The following is a 23,992-nucleotide window of genomic DNA, read 5'->3' on the forward strand; positions in this document are numbered from 1 at the left end:
GCGTTGGAGGGATCTTCAACCACGTGAGAAGGGAAATTGCAATTTCTGAAGAAGGAGGCCATCTGGTGTGTTCTGTGGTGGAACTGGTCCTCCTGGGAGCAGATACGGTGGAGGTGGAGGAATTGGGAATACGGGATGGCATTTTTGCAGGAGGTAGGGTGGGAAGAGGTGTAATCTAGGTAGCTGTGGGAGTCGGTAGGTTTGTAAAAAATGTCAGTGTCAAGTCACTCGTCATTAATGGAGATGGAGAGGTCCAGGAACGGCAGGGAGGTGTCAGGGATGGTCCAGGTGAATTTAAAGTCTGGGTGGAATGTGTTGGTGAAGTTGATGAACTGCTGAATCTCCTTGAGGGAGCACGAGGTGGCGCCAATGCAGTCATCAATGTAGCGGAGGAAGAGGTGGAGAGTGGTGCCGGTGTAATTACGGAAGATGGACTGTTCTACGTAGCCGACAAAGAGACAGGCATAGCTCAGAACACTTCAACCCCAGGGCATCGATGTGGACTTCACCAGTTTCCTCATTTCCCCTCCCTCCACCTTACCTCAGTTCCAACTTTCCCAGCTCAGCACCTGTCCTACCTGCCAATCTCCCTTCCCACCTATCCGCTCCACTCTGCCCTCTGACCTATCACCATCCCCACCCCCATTTTACTCTTTGCTACCTTCTCCCCAGCTCTCTTTCTCCCCCACCCCCGCCCATTTATCTCTCCACCCTGGAGGCTTCCTGCCTCTATCCCTGATGAAGGGCTTTTGCCCGAAATGTTGACTTTCCTGCTCCTCGGATGCTGCCTGACCTGTTGTGCGTTTCCAGCACCACTCTGATCTAAACTGTGGTTTCCAGCATCTGCAGTTCTCACTTTTGCCTAGTGCTACCCTACCTGCCCACTTCCTTTTTCTTTTTGTCTGTCTTTCCTAAAAACTGAGTACCCTTAGATATTCGGGGTATATCTGGTAACTGTGCAGCATGTCTATGTAATTGCAACTATGTCATGTCCATTTATATCTATTTGCATAGCTGATTCATCCATTTCATTGCAAGTTTCTGGACATTAAGACACAAGGGCTCAAGGCTTGTCTTTTGAACATTCTTTGTCCCGTTCACATTATTTTACAATGTGATCTAATTTGATTCTTGCCCTTAAATTTTATGCCCTTTCCTATTTCCCATTCCATAGCAAATAAGTAGAAGTTGCAAAGATTATAAGGATCAATGATTCTGATTTAATTTGTTTTAAAAATATTGTTAACAGTGATATCATAAATCATTGCAATCAGTTTGGTGTATTTATTGTTTCTTCAGTGTTATTTACAAATTATTGGCTTCAAAAAGTGAAAGCATCCGTGTTCAAGCACTGAAAGTTCTGGGATACTTCCTCAAACACCTTGGTCATAAGTGAGTATAGCCAAGTTAATTTTCTTTTAAGATAAATCAACTGTTTTCTTTTTGTCAGACTGAGAAGTCCATGGAATGCGAGATAGCAATGCAGAGCTTGGTTTTGTTGAGAATGGTTGGGACATTGTATTGAAATTTTCATTTTTATGCTTTAATATATTTTGAATTGAAATTCCAGCTTATTTTACTTTATTGATTGTAGTTCAGTCCAAGGTCTATTTTAAATCTCTTCGGTTTGTGTCTTCTGAGTTGATTTGAGGTGGCATTCAATCGTTTGTTAGGAAACAGGTATCACAAAACAAGAAGCAAGCTGTGGTTGAGAGAATTACAAAAGCTGTAAAAGGGCCAAGGGATGACAAAGCTATTTTAAAATATGAAAAATAAATAAAACTTAAAACTACAAAATTTGAGTGTATAAAGTGTTTGGATAACTAGTGACTTTTCTCAGTAAGGAGAGAAAATCTATACAGTTGCAGTGATGGTAATGTATCTTAAATATTCCTGGTTGTAAGGTTCTTACGGATAGATAGGGTGAGGAATAAAAAGGGGTTGCAAAGTTAAAGGTTTAATTACAGTGCTAGAATTATAGGATGTCTTAGAGACATTGTATTTATGCGTGAAATTAAAAGATAGAAATCACAGGTCACCACATTTGTGATTAAATACAAATAGAGATTTTCAGACAGCTTACATGATCAGTGAGGACTACACGGCAGAAATTACATAATTTTTAAAAATTGATAGATATAGGACAAATGTCAGAGGTAGTTTGTTTACTCAGTAGTAGGCGCGTGGAACACACTGCCTGTAACAACTTTTAAGGGCATTTAAATGTTCATTGGATAGGCATATGGATGAGAATAGTGTAGATTAGATGGGCTTCAGATTGGTTCCACAGGTCGGTGCAGCATCGAGGGCCGAAGGGCCTGTACTGTGCTGTAATGTTCTATGTTGTATACAGTGCACGTGGTCAAATTGGGAAATGATATTTTATACTACAGGCAGGGCTGGGTCCCAGATCAATATATTCTTAGTCTAGCCAGGAAAGGAATCTTTTTGAAGAAATGAAAGGGCACAGGTATGCCATGTATGTTAATGCCTTGGGTGAAGGAAAGTGAGTGTATTATAGCCTAGGTTTGTGCATAAAAATGCAATGTTGATCTTTGTTTCAAAGATAATGGAGTATAAAAGTAAAGAGGTTTTGCTAAAATTATCCAAACACTTGTCAAACCACAGCTGGAATATTGTGAACAGTTTTGGGTCCCTTATTATGATGTTGGAGGTAGTCGAGGTTTATTCATCAGGCTGGAACTGGGAAGGAGGGATTGTCTTATGAGGAGAGATTGAGTAGGTTGGACTTGTACTTATTGGAACACGAGCCTTATTGAAATTTTCAAAAGTCTGGGTGATTTGAGAGTTTAGATGTGGACAGGTTGTTTCCCTTTGTGGGAGAGTTTAAGACCAGAGGGCATAATCTCAAAAAAGAAGTATATTTAATAGCCCAGCTTCAACAGCCCTCTGTTTAAAAAAAATAATAATTTCGCTAGACTCGGAAGAAACTAAATTAAATGTACCTAAAGCTGAGTTACACATTCCCTTAATCAATAAGGAAATCAAGACATACGGAGCAAATCTTTTACACAGAGGGTGGTAAGTGTATGGAATGAGCTGCCAGAGGGAGTAGTGGAGGCTGGTACAATTGCAATATTGAAGAGGCATCTGGATGGGTATATAAATAGGAAGGGTTTGGAGGGATATGTGCCGGGTGCTGGTAGGTGGAACTAGATTGGGTTGGGATATCTGGTCGGCATGGAAGGGTTGGACTGATGGGTCTGTTTCCATGCTGTACATCTGTGACTCTAAGGGTTACAGAGAAAAGACAGCAAAATGGACTTGCGGGTAATTAAATTAGCTGTGATCTCATTATGGCAGGACAGAATCGATGGGCTGAATGGCCAACTTCTGCTCCCACATCTTAGAGTCATACATGTCTACAGCATAGAAGAACCTTCTTTCAAAAACTCTTTCATGGTATGTGGCCCTCGCTGGCTGGCCAGCATTTATTGTTGTCCTTGGCTTCCCTTAAGCAGATGGTGGTGAGCTGCCTCCTCCATGCTGCAGTCCATGCCCTTTGGCCCATCGAATCTATGCTGGGCAAAAACAACCACCTGACTATTCTAATCCTTTTATTCAGTGTTTGGCCCATTGCCTTGTGTGCCTTGGCATTGCAAGTGTACATCTAAATGCAGCTTAAATGTTATAGACTTTCTGCCTTAATCACTCTTAGACACGTTAGGAGAAAATGAAGACTGCAGACCTGGAGAGCAGAGTCGAAAAGTGTGGCACTGGAAAAGCACAGCAGGTCAGGCAGAATCTGAGGAGCAGGAAAATCAATGTTTCGGGCATAAGCCCTTCATCAATAATGTGGGGAATGGAGAGGTAGTGGGGAAGGGGCGTAGAGATAAATAAGAGGGTGGAAGTGGGGGAAAAATAGCTGGGAAAGCAATTTGTAGATGCCATTTCTGCCACCTACAATCAGACACCACCACCAGAGAGATACTTCCCTCCACTCTCCTAACTGCGTTCCGCAGAGACCCTTCCCTCCGTGACTCCCTCGTTAGGTCCACCTCCGCCCCTGCCCCCCCCACCCCCCACCCCCCACCCCCCACACCAAGCCTCCACTCCCAGCACCTTTGCTTACTGCTGCAAGAAGTATAAAATCTGCTCCCACACCTCCCCCTGACCTCCGTCCAAATCCCCAAAGGACCTTTTCACATCCAGCAGAAATTTTTCTGCACATCCAAGTACCTCATCTGCTGGGTCCATTGCCCTCGATATGGTCTCCTGTACATTGGGGAGATAGGACACTAACTCATGGAAAGTTTCAGGAAATATCTCTGTTGCCGACCACTTCAGCTCCCCCTCCCACCAAGGACATGCAAGTCCTGGGCTGCCTCCACCGCTAAATCCAAGCTACCCGACGACTGGAGGAAGAACACCTAATCTTCCACCTTGGGACCTTTCAACCTCACGACATCAACTTGGACTTCACCAGTATTCTTATCTCCCCTCCCCCCCACCTCATCACAAATCCAACCCTCCAACTCTGCACTGCCCTCTTGAACTGTCCATCTTCCTTTCCATCTATCCCCCTCACCCTCCTATTTGTCGCTCAGCCCCCCTTCGCTGCTCGCCCCACAGTACTGATGGAGGCTAGTTCTCCTGCTTCTCGGATGCTGACCTGCTGTGCTTTTCCAGTGCCACACTTTTCAATTCACTCTTACACACACTGAATTCCACATTCTCACCACCTCATTTCCTCCTCCTGCCCCTTACCTTAAAATCTATGTTGTGGTCATTGATCCTTCAACAAGGGGAAACATTCGTTTTTGTGTACCCTATCCACACCCTTCATAATTTTATGCCGCATACATTTCTTTCCTTGGTCTCCTTTCTTCCAAGGAAAACAGTTATCCTTCCAAGGATAACCCCAGTTCACTAAGTTTGTCTTCATAACTAAAAATTTCCAGCTATATCTCCTCTGCTGTCTCGCGATGCATTCACACCCCTCCTGTAATGTGGATTCCAGAAGGCACCAAATACTCTAGCTGTGGCCGAACCAACATTTCGTACAGCTCTAGTATAATCTCCCTGTTCTTAAACTCTGTACTGTTGTCAATAAAGGCAAGTAACCTATGTACCTTTATAAACATTTTTATCGACTGTTCTGCTATCCTATGAGATTGGATATGCACACCTGTGTCCATCTGATCCCCAGTGCTTCCCAGGATCTTATCATTCATTATGTGCTCCCTAGCTTTGTCTTGCCCAAATCACTTCTTACCAACCCACCAATTTTTGAATCATTCGCGACTGTACTGATCAACCCTCCAGTTTAGACCCTTCAGGCCTAAATTCTTTATATCTACCATAAACAGCAAGGGCCCATACACTGATTCCTGCAGGACCTCACTGAACACAGGTTTCCAGTCACAAAATGCTCCTCAATTATCATCCTCTGCTTCCTGACACTCAGCCAATTCTGGATGCAATTAGACACATTTCTTTGGATTCTATGGGCTCTTAACTTTGCTGCCAGTCTCCCATGTGGGACCTTATCAAAAATGTTCCTGAAAGCTAAGTACGTTAATGCATTGATCTCAACTACACACCTTATCCCTCTTCGAAAAATTCAATCAAGTTGATCAGGCATGACCTCTCTTTAACAAAACTATACGGACTGTTTTTGATGAATCCCTGTTTCTCCAAGTGCATATTGATTCTGTCCCTCATTGCTTCTAGTAGTTTATCCACTACGAGGTTAGACATACTGACCTGTAGTTTCCTGGTTTATTCCTTGCTCTCTTCTTGAATCCTGGTACCACTTTGACTGTCCTCCAGTCTTCTAGCAGCAATTCTGTTGCTAGAGGGGAATTAAAAATTATTTCCACCACCCCTTTTATTTCTTCACTTGCCTCTCTGAACATACATTTCAGCCAGTTCTGGAGGTTTATCTACTTTTGAGCCTTCCTGACCGGTCAGAACTTCCTCTATATGTATGCTAATTTCTTGAAGAATATTGCAGTCCTCCTTGATTCCCATACAACAACAACTCTCTCACTAGTGAAAACATACACAAAGTATTTGTTTAGGACCCTACCAATGTTGTCTGGTGCCATGTACAAATGACCACTGTGGATCCCTAATTATCCTTTTACCTTTAATGTAGTTGGAACATAACTTAGAAATTTCCTTTATTTTACCTGCCATTATCTTTTCATATCCCTTTTATGCTCTCATAATTTTCTTTTTAAGTTTTTCTTTGCACATTATGTATTCTTCTCAGACCTCTGCTATTTGCCTCACTTTTTCTCTTTGTCCACTTCTCTTTGATATCTGGGGTTCCTTGGATTTGTTAGTCCCACTCTTTGCCTTTCTTGGAATGTGTTTGCTTTGTATTCTCGCTATTGTGTTCTTGAATGTGTACCACTGTTCTGACACAGATTTCCCTGAAATAATTTCTCCTAGTCCAAATCTGGCCAAATGATTTTCTACGACTTTCCCCTAGTTTCAAACTTGGATTTCAGGCTTGTCCTTGTCCTTTCCCATAAGAATCTTGTATCTAATGGATTGCTGGCTGTGAAGTGCTCCCGCACTGCTACTTGAGCCACTTTCCCAACTTCATTACCTAAAATTAAGTCCAGGCCCAACCCCTCTTTTGAAGAGCCTTCCACAAACTGTGTTAAGATCTGATTGAAGTTTCTGAAATTGTGAGTAAGCATGATAAAGTTCATGGATAAACACTTGGCACTCATGCAAGTATCAAGAACCCAGAGTGCACAGATTTAAAGTGACTTACATCAGTAAATGTAATGGGGGGGGGGAAAGCTTTTATGCTTAGTGAGTACTGTAGTTTGGGTGTGGAATGCACTGCCTCCAATTGTGATGGAGGCTGGTATTCAATAGGGCATTGGATGGTTATTTAAATAGAAGTAATGTGCAAAGGGACTGAAAATGCAGCAAATTGGCAGTCAGTACTGATGCTGATTTGAAGAGCAAGCACTCCTATGATGGGCTGAATGGCAGCCTCCTTTGGCATAACACTTCTAGGTGTAACTGGAACAACACAGTAAGCAATAAAATTAAAACTCTTGATTGCTTACCACAAAGGCATGCATAGCATGTATGTGAAATGAATCAACTAAAATGAGTTCACTTGTTCTAACTCTATTTTGATTCACCACCTGCCCCATCTCTCTCTGAAATTTGGTTTTCATTTAGTTTGCATTGCCCTTGCAAGCTTTGCATGTAAGTGATTTGAGTTGGAAACACGGGTGATTTACTGCGGTAGTTGATAAAAGAAAAAAAATGATTTGGTGATTGGAGAAAAAGAAATGTTCAGTTGTGTTTAAGAACATTTTTGAATATAGTGACAATAACAAAAAAAAAATCCATTTACTGTTTACTCACCTCATAGCTGTTCATGGATTGTTGGTTCAGCATTGTTGGTTCATGTTTACTACATGAATGTTTGTTCCACTTAAAATCAGGAAACCGTTGTGTAAAATGCTTTAAAACATTGTGATATTGAATAAAGGTAATTAAATTGCATATTGAATGTCTTAAATATTCTAAATTTCTGATATTTACTTGGTTATATGCCTTCATTACGAGTTGTAAAGAGATCACAATCTTAATGTAATTGAATTATATCCTTAAGTAACTTCCATCTGCTTGGGCAATGGTCATAACAAAAGTGACTCTTTAGAGAAGGTGATTTTAATTTTTTTTTCATCATTATGCAAAACAAACTATTATCAGTCATGTCTAGTATAATCATGTGATTCTTTCAGAAGGAAGGTGGAGATCATGCACACACACAGTCTGTTCACTCTTCTTGGAGAAAGGTTAATGCTTCACACCAATACTCTTACTATAACAACGTACAACACACTCTATGAGGTAAGATGTTGAACACAAAAGAAACGTGTCAACTACCCTAATTCTTGTGAGAAACATATGTTAGACTTACTACAGTTCAAAGGTAAATTTATTGCTGTGTTAACTTGCAGCTTGAACAACCATAAAAACTTATTGTTTTCGGCTATTTGTCAGATTTCTGAATTTTGCATGCATTGTGTGTGGAGAAGAAAAGGTAAAGCTGCAATTGCCAATGCATTCTGTGCAATAATTTTTCCTTGTGTTCACGTGAAAAAAATACTTTACAAATTGATGACTCCTGGAATAATCTAAAGTCTGTGCACATATGCTTGCCTATATAGGTTAAAATTGAATTAGCCCCTATTTGAAAGTGTTCTGGCATTGGTCATAAGCAGATTTACTTTTAACTGCTATGTCCAGTATGTTTTTTAATATGTTTGCTGTCAGATTAGTTCTTAAAAGTTGTTAGATTGTTTTATGGGATGAATTGTGGGTAACAGTAAACCTCGAAAAAGTATAACAATCTTCATTTTGAACATTGTTTTTAAATGGATAAAAAAAAATAAGCAAATTAGCATATTTATAGACAACAGTGCAATTTATCTTGTACTCTGTAGCTTTATTGTATGTAGGTTGTAAAATGTTGCTACTTTTCCTCAACACAGTCTTTAAATACAAAAGTGACCGTAATTTGTATTTTAGTTAACTAACAGTTAACGTTTAGTGCACCTTTATTTGATGAAATTAAAATATTTTTAAAACACAGTTCAAATGTTAGATTTTAGAAGTTAATCTTTCACTCAATGCATAAGTATCAAATAGAAATATTAGAGTATTGTGTATATTAGAATATTGTAATATAAGTTGTGTAAGATATTAGGAATTTTTGTGTGGCATGGGAAGACATCAATAGCTTGGAAAGCTTTTGATTTTAGTTCGCAGCCATTCTGACTGAAGTTGGATGTACAAATCAGTTTCTCCCAGGAAAAAGTTAGTTCAGAGAAGTTAGAAAATGGATGCCCTCAGTGTGAGGATTGTAGTTTGGAAGTTCCAGTCCAGAAGTCATAGAGTCATAGAAATGTACAGCATGGAAACAGACCCTTCGGTCCAACTCGTCCATGCCGACCAGATATCCCAACCCAATCTAGTCCCACTGCCAGCATCTGGCCCATATCCCTCCAAACCCCTCCTATTCATATATCCATTCAGATACCTTTTAAATGTTGCAATTTTACCAGTCTTCACCACTTTGTCTGCCAACTCGTTTCATACATGTACCACCCTTTGTGTGGAAAAGTTGCCTCTTAGCTCTCTTTTATATCTTTCCCCTCTCACCCTAAACCAATGGCCTCTGGCTCTGAACATCCCCCAGGGAAAAGACTTTGTCTATTTATCTTATCCATGTCCCTCATAATTTTGTAAACCTCTATAAGGTGACCCCCTCAGCCTCCGCCGCTTCAGGGAAAACAGCCCCAGCCTGTTCAGCCTCTCCCTATAGCTCAAATCCTCCAACTCTGAAATCTTTTCTGAACCCTTTCAAGTTTCACAACATCTTTCCGATAGGAAGGAGACCAGAATTGGTCTCCAAAATTCCAATAGTGGCTTAACCAATGTCCTGTACAGCCACAACATGACCTCCCAACTCCTGTACTCAATACTCTGACCAATAAAGGAAAGCATACCAAATGCCGCCTTCACTATCGTATTTACCTGCGACACCACTTTCAAGGAGCTATGAATCTGCACTCCAAGGTCTCTTTGTTCAGCAACACTCCCTAGGACCTTACCATTAAGTGTATAAGCCCTGCTAAGATTTGCTTTCCCAAAATGCAGCACCTCACACTTATCTGAATTAAACTCCATCTGCCACTTCTCAGCCCATTGCCCCATCTGGTCAAGGTCCTGTTGTAATTTGAGGTAACCCTCTTCGCTGTCCACTACGCCTCCAATTTTGGTGTCATCTACCTCTGATGCTCACATCCAAATCACTTATGTAAATGATGAAAAGTCGTGGACCCAGCACCGATCCATTTGGTACTCCACTGATCACAGGCCTCCAGTCTGAAAAGCAACCCTCCACCACCACCCACTGTCTTTTGTTTGGTTAGAACTCTAAAGAGGTTATTTAAAGCTGAGAAAGTCTGAAGTCAGTTGCGCGAACACTCAAGAAACGGCGATCAAACTGGGAATTGTATGGAACAATTAAGTCAAGACTCTGGAGCTGGTGGTGAAAGGAAGTCTCTTTTGATGTTGAGCACGGTAAAGAATGTCATTAGGAGAGATGGAATACTGTGTGTTGAAATATTTCAAATTGTAAGTAGTTTGGTTTATTCTATTTTATCTTTTTTGTAATAAATGTATATTTTATCATAAATAGTAGATCTGCAGCATGGCATGCATGTGTTTCAGTGAAAGACGACATCATGAAATAAAACAAAACAAAATATGATTTATCAAGTGGAGATTCCAGTCTGGATGTGATTTGTCCAGTAGTTACATCAGTTGGGGTCATCATAATGCGTTTATTGGAACAATACAAAGGAATCATTCATTGAAAAAGACCATTTGATTTGTTTTTTCCACAGCAAAAAAGGAAAAGGATCCCTCAATCTATGCCATTGTTGTTTGTGATATCGTACCTAAGCTAATTGTGCTGCTATTTGCATTTTGATTTCTAACTTCCACTCGTCAATAAATTTGTTCCTTTCTGCATTTTGATTTCCTGTTACCAAAGAAAATAGATTTTCTGTTGGCTGGGTGGGTGGAAGGAATTTGGGTATTAAATTCTTGATACTGACTGTTGTTTAATCTTTGTTAGTCAAAAACATTGAAAATGCCACCACTATAGTAATTTGATTGAAGTAAAAAAGCAATCTTACAAGCAAGATCCATAGCTTAATTTATTACTAGTTTGTTCACCTTTGGTTTCCCTCATTTTGAGAAGGACTGATTCTGAAAGATTCATTTCTGTTCCCAGTGTGGTTGTTGACAAAATAATTTTAAAAATGTTCAAACTTATACATAAAATGAGCAGTCAATGATAAGGCTGTCAAGAGGATCCAGATTTGATGCTGATGAAGATTATTTGAACTGAGGCAGACCCCAATGAATCACAATTAGTGTTCATAGGTGTCTTGTGTATTGGGTGCAACTTGATTGAAAATACTTTGAAACTACTTCAAACTTGAGGCGTTTTAAATTGTTAATGTAGAACAAAATACATGATATGGAAGATATTATTACTAGACTATTAATCTATTGACACAGGTCATGTTCTGGGAACCGGTTTCAAATCCCACTATGGCAGATGGTGAAATTTGAATTCAATAAAATCAGGATTTGTGTCTTATTGTGACCACTATTTGTTCAATCTACTGCAATATGGTTGAATCTTAACTGCCGTATGTTATAGCCTAGCACACCATTTAGTTATAAACTACAGAAAGGAAAATGGATAAGCCTAGGCATCGAGAATGACAATGGCAAACATTGTCCTGTTGATCCTGCAAAGACCTCCTTAACATGCAAGTCGTACAATTGTGAGAACACACTCAGGTTGGTCAAACAGCCTGCTCACTAATGCTACTAGACGGTCTACAGCAGCTGATGAGGGAACCAACAAGAGGGGAAAAGATGCATGACCTAAGAGACAATGTCCCAGACACCACCATTATTCTTGATCATCACAGGAATTGAGGGTTATAGTGAAAGGGAAAGTGAGGACTGCAGATGCTGGAGATCAGAGCTGAAAATGTGTTGCTGGAAAAGCGCAGCAGGTCAGGCAGCATCCTGAAGAAGGGCTCATGCCTAAAATGTTGATTCTCCTGCTCCTTGGATGCTGTCTGACCTGCTGCGCTTTTCCAGCAACACATTTTCAGGTTATAGTGAAAGGACAGGAACGTGGATATGAGGAAAGTTCGTTCAGCCATGATTCCATTGAATGGTGGTCGGGGCTCAAAGGGCTGAATAGTCTACTCCTGTTCCTATTTTGTATGGCCTTCTTCCCATCCCGAGCTAAGGCCCGTCTCTCTGATATTACAGGTCAAACAGAAATGGTGGTTGTGTTATGTAACTGGAAGGAAGTTATGCTGGAAGCACTTAACATTGTCTCTGACCACATTGAAGTCTCATGGCATTGTGTCAAGCATAGGCAACAGAATCTCCTGGTGAATCAGAACTGCTCCATGTTGAATATCCTGTGGAGAAAAGGCCCAGAATTTGCTGTGTGAGGGATTTAGGTCTCCGGCACCACTGCTGCTGAAGTTCTAAAGGGCATGCTGCTGGACTAGGTCTGTGGCAGGCAGGTAGGAACCAACAAGAGGTGAAAAAATATTTGATCTTCTCCCCAGTGATCTGCCTTCCATAAAAGTAACTGTCCAAGACACTATTGGTAAGATTGACCACGGGGTAATTGTAGTGACAAAGTCCTGTGTTCACATTGATAATATCATACATGTTGTTTTGTGGCATTATCACAGCGATAAATGGGATCGACTTCAAAAAGTCATTGTGCATCGATGAGGCACTAGGCTGCTGTCAGGAGCAAAATTGTACTCTTGCACAATCAGCAATCTTGTTGCAAGCATAACCCCCACCCTACCATTACCACCAAGACAGGAGATCAGCTTTGGTTCAATGAAGATTGGAGGAAGGCACGCAGTCATACAGCACGGAAATAGACCCTTCTGTCTAAGTCATCAGTGCTGACCACGTTTCCTAACTGTACTTGTCCATTTGCCTGCATTTGGCCCACCTCCCTCTAAATCTTTCCTATTCATGTGCCTATTCAAATGTCTTTTGAATATTGTAACTGTACTCCACTCTACCACTTCCTCAGGCAGTTGACTCGTACTCAGTAACTAAACCATTAAAAAGTTGTTTAAACGTCAAAAGCCTTTCAATGTGTTAGTGAACACCTACTAAACCACAGGAACTAGCGTCATAAAAAGCAGACATGAAGTGCCCAGCCCCCTGTCATCCAATGACACAATAAAGGTACGCTCTGCATTTCTGCAGAGGCCAAGATCAGAAGACTTGATCAGAAATGCAGAGTTATCTGGGTGATTGCTAGTGGTAGGTTTTGTGTATATAAGCATGCCCAAAACAGCAACTGTCATTAAAGGATGGTGTCCCTTGTGACATCCCTCTGATTTTAGATGATCAGTTGTTATTCCAATACAGATGTTAACCTTGTTTCTAGGGATGCAAATCAATGTTCAGTGTAGGACCTGATGGCCTGGAATTTGCTCTCAGTAGTGTAGATTGAGTTCTTATTGTTCACTTAGCTCACATCTTTTCCGCAGTGTTATTGTGGGATTTTCAGCAGAGATTTCCTTTAAACTGGCACCTGTTAAAGGTGGTATTCTGTGCAAGTGACCTGTGGTATCTCAGAACAGGTCAAAGTTAACAAAGTTCTTAACCGTATGTTAGGGATACCCATGATTGAGCAGCATGAAATGTCCAACAGCCACCATGGCTAATGTAGTAGAACACGGCTGTCAGTAGTTAGAATGCTTGGAAAACTATTTGCATAAAGTCGTCTTCAAAAGTAGAACAATAGTAGCTGTGTAGACTCAACATCTATAGCATATACAACTGCATTTATTAATGCATATAACATAGATAAGAACATTTCACACCAATTAATGCTCTTGAATTACATAATCAATTTGTTACAATACTAAAAGTAGGTTTTAGTTAAGATTCTTCAGATAATCAGAGATATACATTCTGAAGCAGTTATAGATTCACTGATCACTAAAAGCATTTGGGAAAAGATGCAAATAAAATTATGGTAGCAAACCAGTCTCAGCCAGTAAAGGAGAAATGAACAGACATTGGAATGTGGGTTGAATATTAGGTGTAACCACAACTTTGCTGGAACTGATATTTTAACCATTGGCAAAAATCAATTTTCTTTTGCATTTTCTGTAATGAGGTTAATAAGGAATTTAAAAGATCCTGAAGTGATAGGCAAGCATCCAATTAATTGGCAGTTAACATGGTGTAGCTGGCAAATGTCTGGGTAGAAATTTACTTGAATACAGTGTCCATTGTGAAAAATCTCAAGAAGGGAGATGAAAGAGTCTGGGAAACATGGACTTGAGATCTAATTATAAAGGGATAACTCAGCGTTGCTGACCAATACTAAACAAAGGGGGGCATGTGTGCTCTAAGTTTGGAAAGGGTGGACGCTAGGAAATCGTTTCCGTTAGGCGAGGAGACGAGGACCCGTGGACACAGCCTTAGAATTAGAGGGGGTAAATTCAGAACAGAAATGCGGAGACATTTCTTCAGCCAGAGAGTGGTGGGCCTGTGGAATTCATTGCCACAGGGTGCAGTGGAGGCTGGGACACTAAATGTCTTCAAGTTAGAAATTGATAAATTCTTGATGTCACAAGGAATTAAGGGCTACGGGGAGAATGCGGTAAGTGGAGTTGAAATGCCCATCAGCCATGATTGAATGGCGGAATAGAGTCGATGGGCCGAATGGCCTTACTTCCGCTCCTATGTCTTATGGTCTTAAGTTTGACCTGTATAAGTTAAGACATTACAAAACTTTTTGTGTGCCTTATTGCTCTGAGAAATGAAGCAGTAGTGAAAATAAAGTTTACCTGACCCCATTCCATGTCAGACTCTCATTGAAAACTGAAATCTAACAATTAGCGTACTTGGCAGGATTGCTGAAGGAACCAAGATCCCTTCTTAGATGAGACACCCAACTTGGAGGCAGAGAGTTAAGGACTCCTCTTATTAAAAGTCCTTGACAGTCTTTCCCTTCATGCGATTCCAAATCCCAGCGGGGTATGCGGCTTGAGCTCCCTAACTCCGATGTCTGCACACAGTGGAGTTGAGGTAATTGTCTCCAACTAGGCTAATTAAGCCCACGACTCAACCCATAATTATCATGATTCGGAGATGCCGGTGTTGGACTGGGGTGTACAAAGTTAAAAATGACACAACACCAGGTTATAGTCCAACAGGTTTAATTGGAAGCACACGAGCTTTCGGAGCGACGCTCCTTCATCAGGTGATTGTCCTGCTAGTGTGCTTCCAATTAAACCTGTTGGACTATAACCTGGTGTTGTGATTTTTAACATAATTATCATGGGTTGAGTCATAATTAGCAGACGATAAGAATACAGAACTGTCAACAACTAAGGGTGGGTAGGCCCAAATATCAGGAAATGAAATTCTACAGAAACTAAAGGAATATATAGAACAACAATTCAACCTACCTAAAACCTCCGTGGAAATGACTATGACTCTGTGACTCTAAATCGGACAAAAGTACAATACCTCAATGGGACAATGGTCCCTGCATGATATTAAAAGGGTCTGGGTAGAAATGACCCATAAGAAAGCGAAGAATGAATAAGGTGATCTCTCATCCTGATGGGGTAGGTTCGACAGCAAAATGAAATTATAACACACACTCTCAATATGAGTGAGATTTAACCAGCGTTAAAGAACAGTTAAATGTGGTATGTGAAGAATTAAGAGGCTACAAAGCAAGTGCAGGAATCTTGAAGAAAGTGTGAAGAATTAGAGTCAGAAAACAAGAAACTCTAGAAGCAATTATCTAAAGAGCCTAATAAGAGAGCACAAAGGAGGTAAACTGGTTTCGACATTGATTCGGACTCATCTGGTAACTCAGAAGAAGAGACTGAACCATGGTTTGCTCCCTTGAAAAGTAAAAGGACAAAAGTTAAAACTGAGGAGAAAAACAACAAGGACGATGGGGCACCACTACCATTTGTTTATAGAAAACATAACTACCTTGCGCCTGCAGATTCAGAATAGATAGATGAGATATCCGCCCCTGAAAAGGGGGGAATGAAAACATTGAAGCAAGTGGAATGGCTGAGGGATATTTACAATCTGTACCGATAGTCAGTATTGACAGCTCTTAGTGAAGGAAAATAATTGAGTAGAAGAGTGTATGAAGGATTGGGCATGGACGAACAATTTGGACGGGCCTAGGAAGCAATACGGAATTGGTTACGAGAGACATATGTTCCCCAGCGACTGACCTGATGAAGATAATAGCATAAACACAGAAAGTGAATGAGGATCCACTGGATTATTTCAAAAGGTTTAAGGTGGTATGGTCAGATTACTCAAGATTTGACATTAGAGAACCTAATGACCTGGATGACTGTCGTGTGGGATCACTAAAGGCTGCCTTCATGCAGGACTGAAGCCGGAGCTAGCTAAAATGTTGAAAGTAGCCCATCACAACTGGGGGGACAATCTGGTGACAGTGGGAAATGTGGCCTGAGGATGCCATAGGCTAGACAGGGACATGGGTATTAAGGTGAGAGTAATGCAAGCCACAAGGGGAAGACCAGTTGAGGAATAATAGTCAGGAAGGCTTCCTGCCAAATACCATTATTGCGGCAAAGAAGGGCCAAGCAAGGAGACTGGTGGAGTGGTCTGCAAGGCAACTCTAAACCAGGATCAAATCCCTCCCCAGAATAATTGTTGGTAGACAGGATCAAGAATATGACTGCACAACAACAGATGTTAAACGTAACAAAAAACTCGATGACTCTGCTCACTCTCACTGTTCCCTGATGGCTCTCGTACGTCAACGAGGGGATGGGACTTACATTCCTATGATGTTGGGCAACCAAGCAATCTACTGTCTTTTGGATACTGGAGCGAAATTAACCTGTTTACTCCTGTATTACAGAAAATTGCTACCCTTGGACCGGAAAACACAAACAGCACATGGAGTGGAGACGAAAGTCTCACTATTAAAGGAACACGCACAGTGTTCATTAAATTGGGCTTGCAAGAATTAATTACCTCGGTTTGGGTAAGACTGGCGGAGCAAGTTCTCTTGGGAATGGATATTCTGACCCAGGTACATTTCTCTTTGGACTTCGAGGATGGTAAAGTGACCTGGTCCATCAGACGCATGAAAAAAAAGAGTTAAGAGACCGCCCAATTTGGGCAAAGGATAAGAATGATTGCTTTCTGCAGATCGAATGAGCATTGTTAACCAGAGTCGTCCCTCTCTGTATCAAAGAATACCCCATTAGCCCAGCCTTAATCACAGGAATCTTGCTCAACATCCGACAACCAGAAGAACAAATCGTATTGGTGAGAACACACAGCTCCTCCAACAGCCCCATATTGCCAGTGCAAAAACTGGACACAACTTGGTGCTTGACCGCTGACTATAGAAGGGCCAACCGGTGCATTGATCAGAAGGCTCCTTTGGTCATGGATCCTACCACTATTTTTAATGCCCCCACATTATCACCATGAAGTATTTATGTTCCAGATTCTGGTCTGTATCTTTCGGCACCTGAAGTCCAACAGCAGTTTGCCTTCGTCACCCAGCAACAGTACACCTGTACCTGGTTACCACCGGGTTCCACAGCAATCTTACTGTATTTCACATGGCCCTGCAAGAAACACTCTGCTATGTCTTCTATGGTTATTCAGTACGTGGATGATGTTCTGGTCACCTCCGAAACAGGAACAGCACCTTCGAGTCATGCTGGACTACTTGTACTTCCAAGGATATAAAGCCAATTTTAACATGGCTCAAGTGTTGCAGTAAGAGGTTGTGTATGTGGGGCCAAATATTTCAGTGGGTAAAAGAGAGCTTATTCAGGACAGAACTGCAACAATTCGGAAGCCCACGCACCCGCTACTATCCAGGAGCTCAGATCCTTTTTAGGACTGTTGTGACAATGCTGTCACTTTAACAAGGTTATTTTGTCCTTGGGTTTTTTAAGAGAGGCCGTAAAGGCAGGCATGCTGACATATGTGGAAAGACCCTAGTTTAACAATCTCTCCTGCCTGTAAGAACTGGTGTTTGAATTTGCCTTTTGCCAAAGAGTATGTTTATGGGATGTTATGAGATTTGCAGCAGTTCTTTAGTTAAGTTGCCATATTGAGTTGGTTGGGTTTTCAAATAATTAAGTTATTTTAAATTCTGTTTTCTCCTCTTCGTGTTTCAACTGTATAGGTTAAATAAATTCTGCTTTACTTAAAGCCAAATGGTTTGACCAGTTGCATCATACCTGGGATATCTACTTTACGTCTGCTTTAAAATAAGAAAAGGTTAGGTTCTAGGCTACTTTCTTGAAATGTTTTGAAGGGGTCTGGCCTGGTCCGTAACACTGTTGAACTTGAACAGGAATTGGATTTATTCCTATACATAACTAGCACAGCTACTGAATGATTGCTTAAAGGGCAAGAGAACACCAAAGGAGGTTACTACTCTCATGGAAAAGCAAGAGGCTTTTAAGGACCTAAAAAAGGTCATATGCTCGGCACCACCTTTGGGAATTCCTGCCAATTGGAAGCTATTTACAATTTTTGCAAATGAAAAGGAAGAATGCATGACAGCCATACTGATGCAAGAACATGGGATTTACAAAAACTCATTGGATACTACTCGGCAAAAAAGTAGCCCTGCGATGCAGAAGCTGCTTGAGGTCCATGGAAGCCGCATGTCAGGCTGTAGTGACCAGCGACAGTTTGGTCCTTGACCAAAAACTAACTGTTAAGTGTCCCCACATAGTACATGCCTTACTGTCATTGAATAGAGTATCACAAATGACAGCAGTCAAATAGACCTGCTGGATAGCAGTCTTAGAAGCCCCCAATCTCCACATCATACAGGCCAGCCCAGTTAACCTTGTAACTATGCTCCCAGTATCCAGACAGCAAGAAGAGGGAGGAGGCAGTTATGTAGAAGAACATGACTGTGTGAAAATTTTAAAACAAATAGACAAAGCAGCTGTACCAGCAGAGGAACCTCTGCAGAACCCTGGACCTCATTCTCTTTATGGACGGTCCTCTTTCATTGAAATGGTATCAGAACAGTGGGATGGGTAGTCACCAATCTACATAAAGTCATGATAAAAGGTAGATACCCTGCTGGAGCATCTGCCCAACAGATGGAGCTAAGTGATTTGTCAGAAGCATGCAAGATGGCAGAGGAACAGACAACTAATAGCTACATGGATTCCTGCTATGCATTTGGAATAGCCTATGATTTTGGGCCATTATGGCAAAAGAGGGGATTTCTTACAGTTGCAGATACCCCCATCCAAAATGGGAATGAAATCTACTTGAAGCTGTACAATTACCCCAAGAAGTTTCCATCCTGAAATGTAAAGCCTGTACCAAAGAAAACCCCACAGAAGCCCGAGGAAATGCTCTGGCTGACCAGTTGGTACTTACTTTGTGTGCAAACACAAGGCCTACGTCGGTTTTCCCTCATCATGGACTGGATCATGTTAGTTGAGTTACGTCGCTCCCCCTTGTCCATCATGCATCTCTCTATATTGAAAATACAGCATGAGCAAATGTTTGAGAGATGTTCCTTGCCATCCTGCCCCCCTCCCAAGGAACTGCCAAATTAGCAAGGGTTTCCATTAACATATCAGTCATCTAAGAACTGGTAGCCAATGATATCTCCCAAGCTTTAGATAAGATTAGCACTGAAATGGTGGCCATCCAGAAAACAGCTTTGCAGAACTGGATAGTCCTTGATTGGATATTAGCAAAGAAAGGAGGCACTTGTGCCCTGATTGGAGCAGAATTCTATACCTAGATCCCTGACAACTCTGAGTGGATCACTGATCTGATAGCACACATTAGGAAAGGAATGGACATTGAAATGGCCTCTCTCCTCCACTTTGTGAAGTTGGGTACGGGCTGGTTGGGATCCTTGGGAACCTCACTGGTGCAGGAAATGGCCTTCTTTGTTCTAATGGTTCTTATCTTGTATTGTCTCTTTTTGTTCATCAAATGTTGCTGACAACAGTTGGCTTCTGCTGCAACTCTGCAGGTTATGCTCCTGGAAGATAAGCAACCCATGAGGCAACCATTCTTGCATAGAAAGCGTACCTAGAACAATAGCTCTGTAGACTCGAGGTCTACAGAATATGCAGCTGCAGTTACTTCTCCTTAAGACGTAGATAAGAACACTTCACACTAATTAGTGCTTTTGAATTACTTAATCTGTTACAATACTAAGTAGGTTTTAGTTAAGATTATTCAGATAATCAGAGATATATATTCTGAAGTATTTATAGATTCACTGATCACTAAAAGCGTGAGGGAAAAGATTCAAATAAAATTGAGAGCAAACCAGTCATAGACAATAAAAACCACCCTCATATCATTATGGGGAGAAATAAATAGGCCATGGAATGTGAGTTGAGCATTAGGTGTAACCACACAACTCTGTTGGAACTGATACTATAACAATGAGCAAAAAATCAATAATCTTTTGTATTTTTGTAATGAGGTTAGTAATGAATTTAAAAGGTCCTGAAGTGATAGGCAAGTATCCAATTAATTGGCAGTTAACATGATGTAGCTGGCAAATGCCTAGGCAGGAATTTAGTTGAATAAAGTGTCCATTGTGAAAGCCTGCAGAAAGGAGATGTGTGTCTGGGAAACATGAAGAAGGACCGGGGTGGACCACATGTCTGCCCATCTCTTTGCCGTTCAGTGAAATGATTAGCTTAATTGGAAATACATTGAAATTGCTGAGTGCAGCAGTATTTCCCTTGGGGTAAGGACTATCAACAGTTAAACTTTATACATGACTGTAAGTAAATTACTGAGGGAAGCCTGTGCCAGAGATGCAATTACGAAGGGATATCTCAGCACCTCCAAACAGACCCCACCACCAAGGATATATTTCCCTCCCCTCCCCTATCAGCGTTCTGGAAAGACCACTCCCTCCGCGACTCCCTCGTCAGGTCCACACCGCCCACCAACCCAACCTCCACTCCCGGCACCTTCCCCTGCAACCACAAGAAATGCAAAACTTGCGCCCACACTTCCCCCCTCACTTCCCTCCAATGCCCCAAGGGATCCTTCCATATCCACCACAAATTGACCTGCACCTCCACACACATCATTTACTGCATCCGTTGCACCCGATGTGGCCTTCTCTACATTGGGGAGTCGCCGCCTACTTGCGGAACATTTCAGAGAACACCTATGGGACACCCGCACCAACCAACCCAACTGCCCTGTGGCTGAACACTTTAACTCCCCCTCCCACTCCGCCAAGGACATGCAGGTCCTTGGCCTCCTCCATCGCCAGACCATGGCAACACGACGCCTGGAGGAAGAGCGCCTCATCTTCCGCCTAGGAACCCTCCAACCACAAGGGATGAATGCAGATTTCTCCAGCTTCATTTCCCATCCCCCCACCTTCTCTCAGTCCCAACCCTCAGACTCAGCACCGCCTTCTTGACCTGCAATCTTCTTCCTGACGTCTCCGCCCCCATCCCCTCTTTGGCCTATCACCCTCACCTTAACCTCCTTCCACCTATCACATTCCCAACGCCCCTCCCCCAAGTCCCTCCTCCCTACCTTTTATCATAGCCTGCTTGGCACACCTTCCTCATTTCTGAAGAAGGGCTTATGCCCGAAACGTCGATTCTCCTGCATTTTCAGCACTGTGTAAGTTAAGACATTCTGAAGCTTTTTAGGTGCCTTATTGTTCTGAGTAATGAAGTTGTAGTGAAAATAAAACTGCAATAAAGGTTACCTGATACCATCCCGTGACTCGGACTCTCATTGGAAACTGAGATCTAACACCATATCATAATAGAGACATAAAAAGATCAAAACTGGAAATGTAATTTGAATTCGATGATGTACAGAAAACCAAATAAAGATTTAAAAGGTGGATGGACTTGGGGAAGAGCTAAGAGATAATAGAAAACACATCATGCTTTAATTCCTTAAAGCTCCAACACTAATTTTCTTCTCAGAAATGAGTCTCCACACTGTCATAATTTTCTTTAATGACATGTTGCCCAATAATATAGGTTCAAAACATAATCACTCCTGAATTCACTGGTCTCAACCTTTTCAGCCACTTTTAATGTAGAATCAGTGAATGAGTACAGAAAGGTCATAGTATTGCAGTCATTTCAGTGTCACCTCTATTAGCTTCTGCTAGCATACTGTCGAGAAAAGCAAGGTGTATCTGATAACCACTTAATAGATTTTTAGTTTTAACTGTACATGTGTGTACTCCAGAGGTCTTCCATCATAACAATGGGAGTTGATCATCTCACCATTTCTATCACGGCAAATTCTATACTAATGTCAGGAAATTGTTAGAAATTATGGAAGTGTTCTTACTAATGTGAAGGAGTTTACTCATATCTTTTACATTTTGTTTATAGATTTTGACTGAACAAGTGTGTACGCAAGTTGTTCACAAGCCTCATCCAGAACCTGACTCAACGATAAAAATTCAAAACCCAAGTAAGTACAGATAATGGTTAGTATTAGCTTCAGATCATGCAATCCTTCAACTACATTTATAGCACAGATGTAGAATGATATTGACCATGTCTTGGATGACTGTATATTGATGAAATTATAATGTACTTTGAAGATCTGTTTCCAGATCATTTCTAATTCATTGTTGTAAAACAATTTGAAACTTGGTATATTTTACACTCTTTTTGTAATGTGTGATAGGTCTTTACATATAAATGTACATTTATTGAAAGCAGAACATTATAGACACACACGAGTTAGAAAGGTTTTCTCAATTGCAATTTCAAGTTAAAGCTTCTATGATGCTCCCTTTAATGTTTTTCCCTTTTAACTTTAAATGGTGCTGTGATGTGAAAATGTTGATAAGATAAGTAGAATAGTAATTCATAGTCACTTCCAAAGTCTTAGCCTTTTGCTTGTCACCGTGCAGCCAGATTAAACCATAATAAACTGTGGTTCTAATTGGTTGAACCTACGTAAAATATTTTAGAAAATGAATGCCCAACAAAGTTGATCACTTTTTCATATATTCCTTAATCTGTTCTTTTAAAAAAAAGTCTCCAGTTAAGCTATCCTACTCACTTCAAAGACTTCCTTTGGAACTTGTTTTACATTTCCTCCCTAAGGGCACAGTGGGTCACGTAGGTTGCAGCAATTCCATAAGGCAGCTCACCAGTACCTTCTCAAGGGCAACTGGAGATGGGCAATAAAAGCTGTCTCAACCAGCAGTAACCACATGAATGAATAAATATAGTCAAGAAATAACTCAGATGTGACTTATTTAATGAATGTTTCTGCCTGGAATAATCAGCAAGTGTCGTGTTAAATGTGGAAAAGTATTGTTAAACAGAGAGACCTCGGTGTACAGGTGCATAATTCTTTGAAAGTTGAGTTACACTTGCCTTCATTGCTTAGACCGTTGAATATAGAAGTTGGTATGTCATGTTGCAGTTGTACAGGACGGTTAGTGAGGCCACACTTGGAGTATTGCGTACAGCTCTAGTCACCCTGCCATAAAAAGGATATTATTAAATTGAAAAGATTTACAAGGATGTTGCTAGGACTGGAGGTTTTAAGTTATTGGGAGAGAGGCTGGATAGGCTGGGACCTTTTTCACTGGAGTGTAGGAGATTGAGGGGTGACCTTTATAGAGGTTCATAAAATCATGTGGAGTGTAGATAAGGTGAACAGCAAAGGTCTTTTGCCTAGGGTAGGGGAGTTCAAAAGTAGACAAGATATTTTTAAGTTGACAGGAGAAAGATTTAAAATGGATTTGAGAAGCAACTTTTTCACACATGGGTAGTTCGTATGTGGGAGGAAGTGGGAGATGTGGGTGCACTTTATAACTTAAAGTATCCTGTAAGCTTTATAAACAGCTCTTTCAACATGCATTGCAGCTTTAAAAAGTTGTGCACATATCTCTTTTTTTGAAATGCATTTAATTCTCTCCTAATCCATCCTACCAAGTATGTCCATAAGACCATAAGAAATAGGAGCGGAAATAAGGCCATTCAGCCCATCGAGTCCACTCCACCATTCAATCATGGCTGATGGGCATTTCAACTCCACTTACCCGCATTCTCCCTGTAGCCCTTAATTCCTTGTGACATCAAGAATTTATCAATTTCTGCCTTGAAGACATTTAGCGTCCCAGCCTCCACTGCACTCTGTGGCAATGAATTCCACAGGCCCACCACTCTCTGGCTGAAGAAATGTCTCCACATTTCTGTTCTGAATTAACCTCTTTAATTTTAAGGCTGTGTCCACGGGTCCTAGTCTCCTCGACTAACGGAAACAATTTCCTAGTGTCCACCCTCTCCAAGCCATGTATTATCTTGTAAGTTTCTATTAGATCACCCCTTAATCTTCTAAA

The 23,992-nt window shown here is 41.2% G+C and overlaps 1 protein-coding gene across 1 annotated transcript in view; it reads left to right on the top strand.

Moving 5' to 3' along the window:
- The window catches only part of nbeaa (neurobeachin a), an 849,844-nt gene that overhangs the window by 195,424 nt on the left and 630,428 nt on the right, over positions 1-23,992 (top strand). The window contains exons 17-19 of the mRNA XM_043692709.1: positions 1,300-1,392; positions 7,746-7,854; positions 22,020-22,101. Of these exons, the coding sequence (XP_043548644.1) occupies positions 1,300-1,392; positions 7,746-7,854; positions 22,020-22,101 (284 nt within the window). The remainder of the gene's footprint in view (positions 1-1,299; positions 1,393-7,745; positions 7,855-22,019; positions 22,102-23,992) is intronic.

This window comes from Chiloscyllium plagiosum, chromosome 6 (genome assembly GCF_004010195.1).
Source record: "Chiloscyllium plagiosum isolate BGI_BamShark_2017 chromosome 6, ASM401019v2, whole genome shotgun sequence".
Taxonomy (NCBI): domain Eukaryota; kingdom Metazoa; phylum Chordata; class Chondrichthyes; order Orectolobiformes; family Hemiscylliidae; genus Chiloscyllium; species Chiloscyllium plagiosum.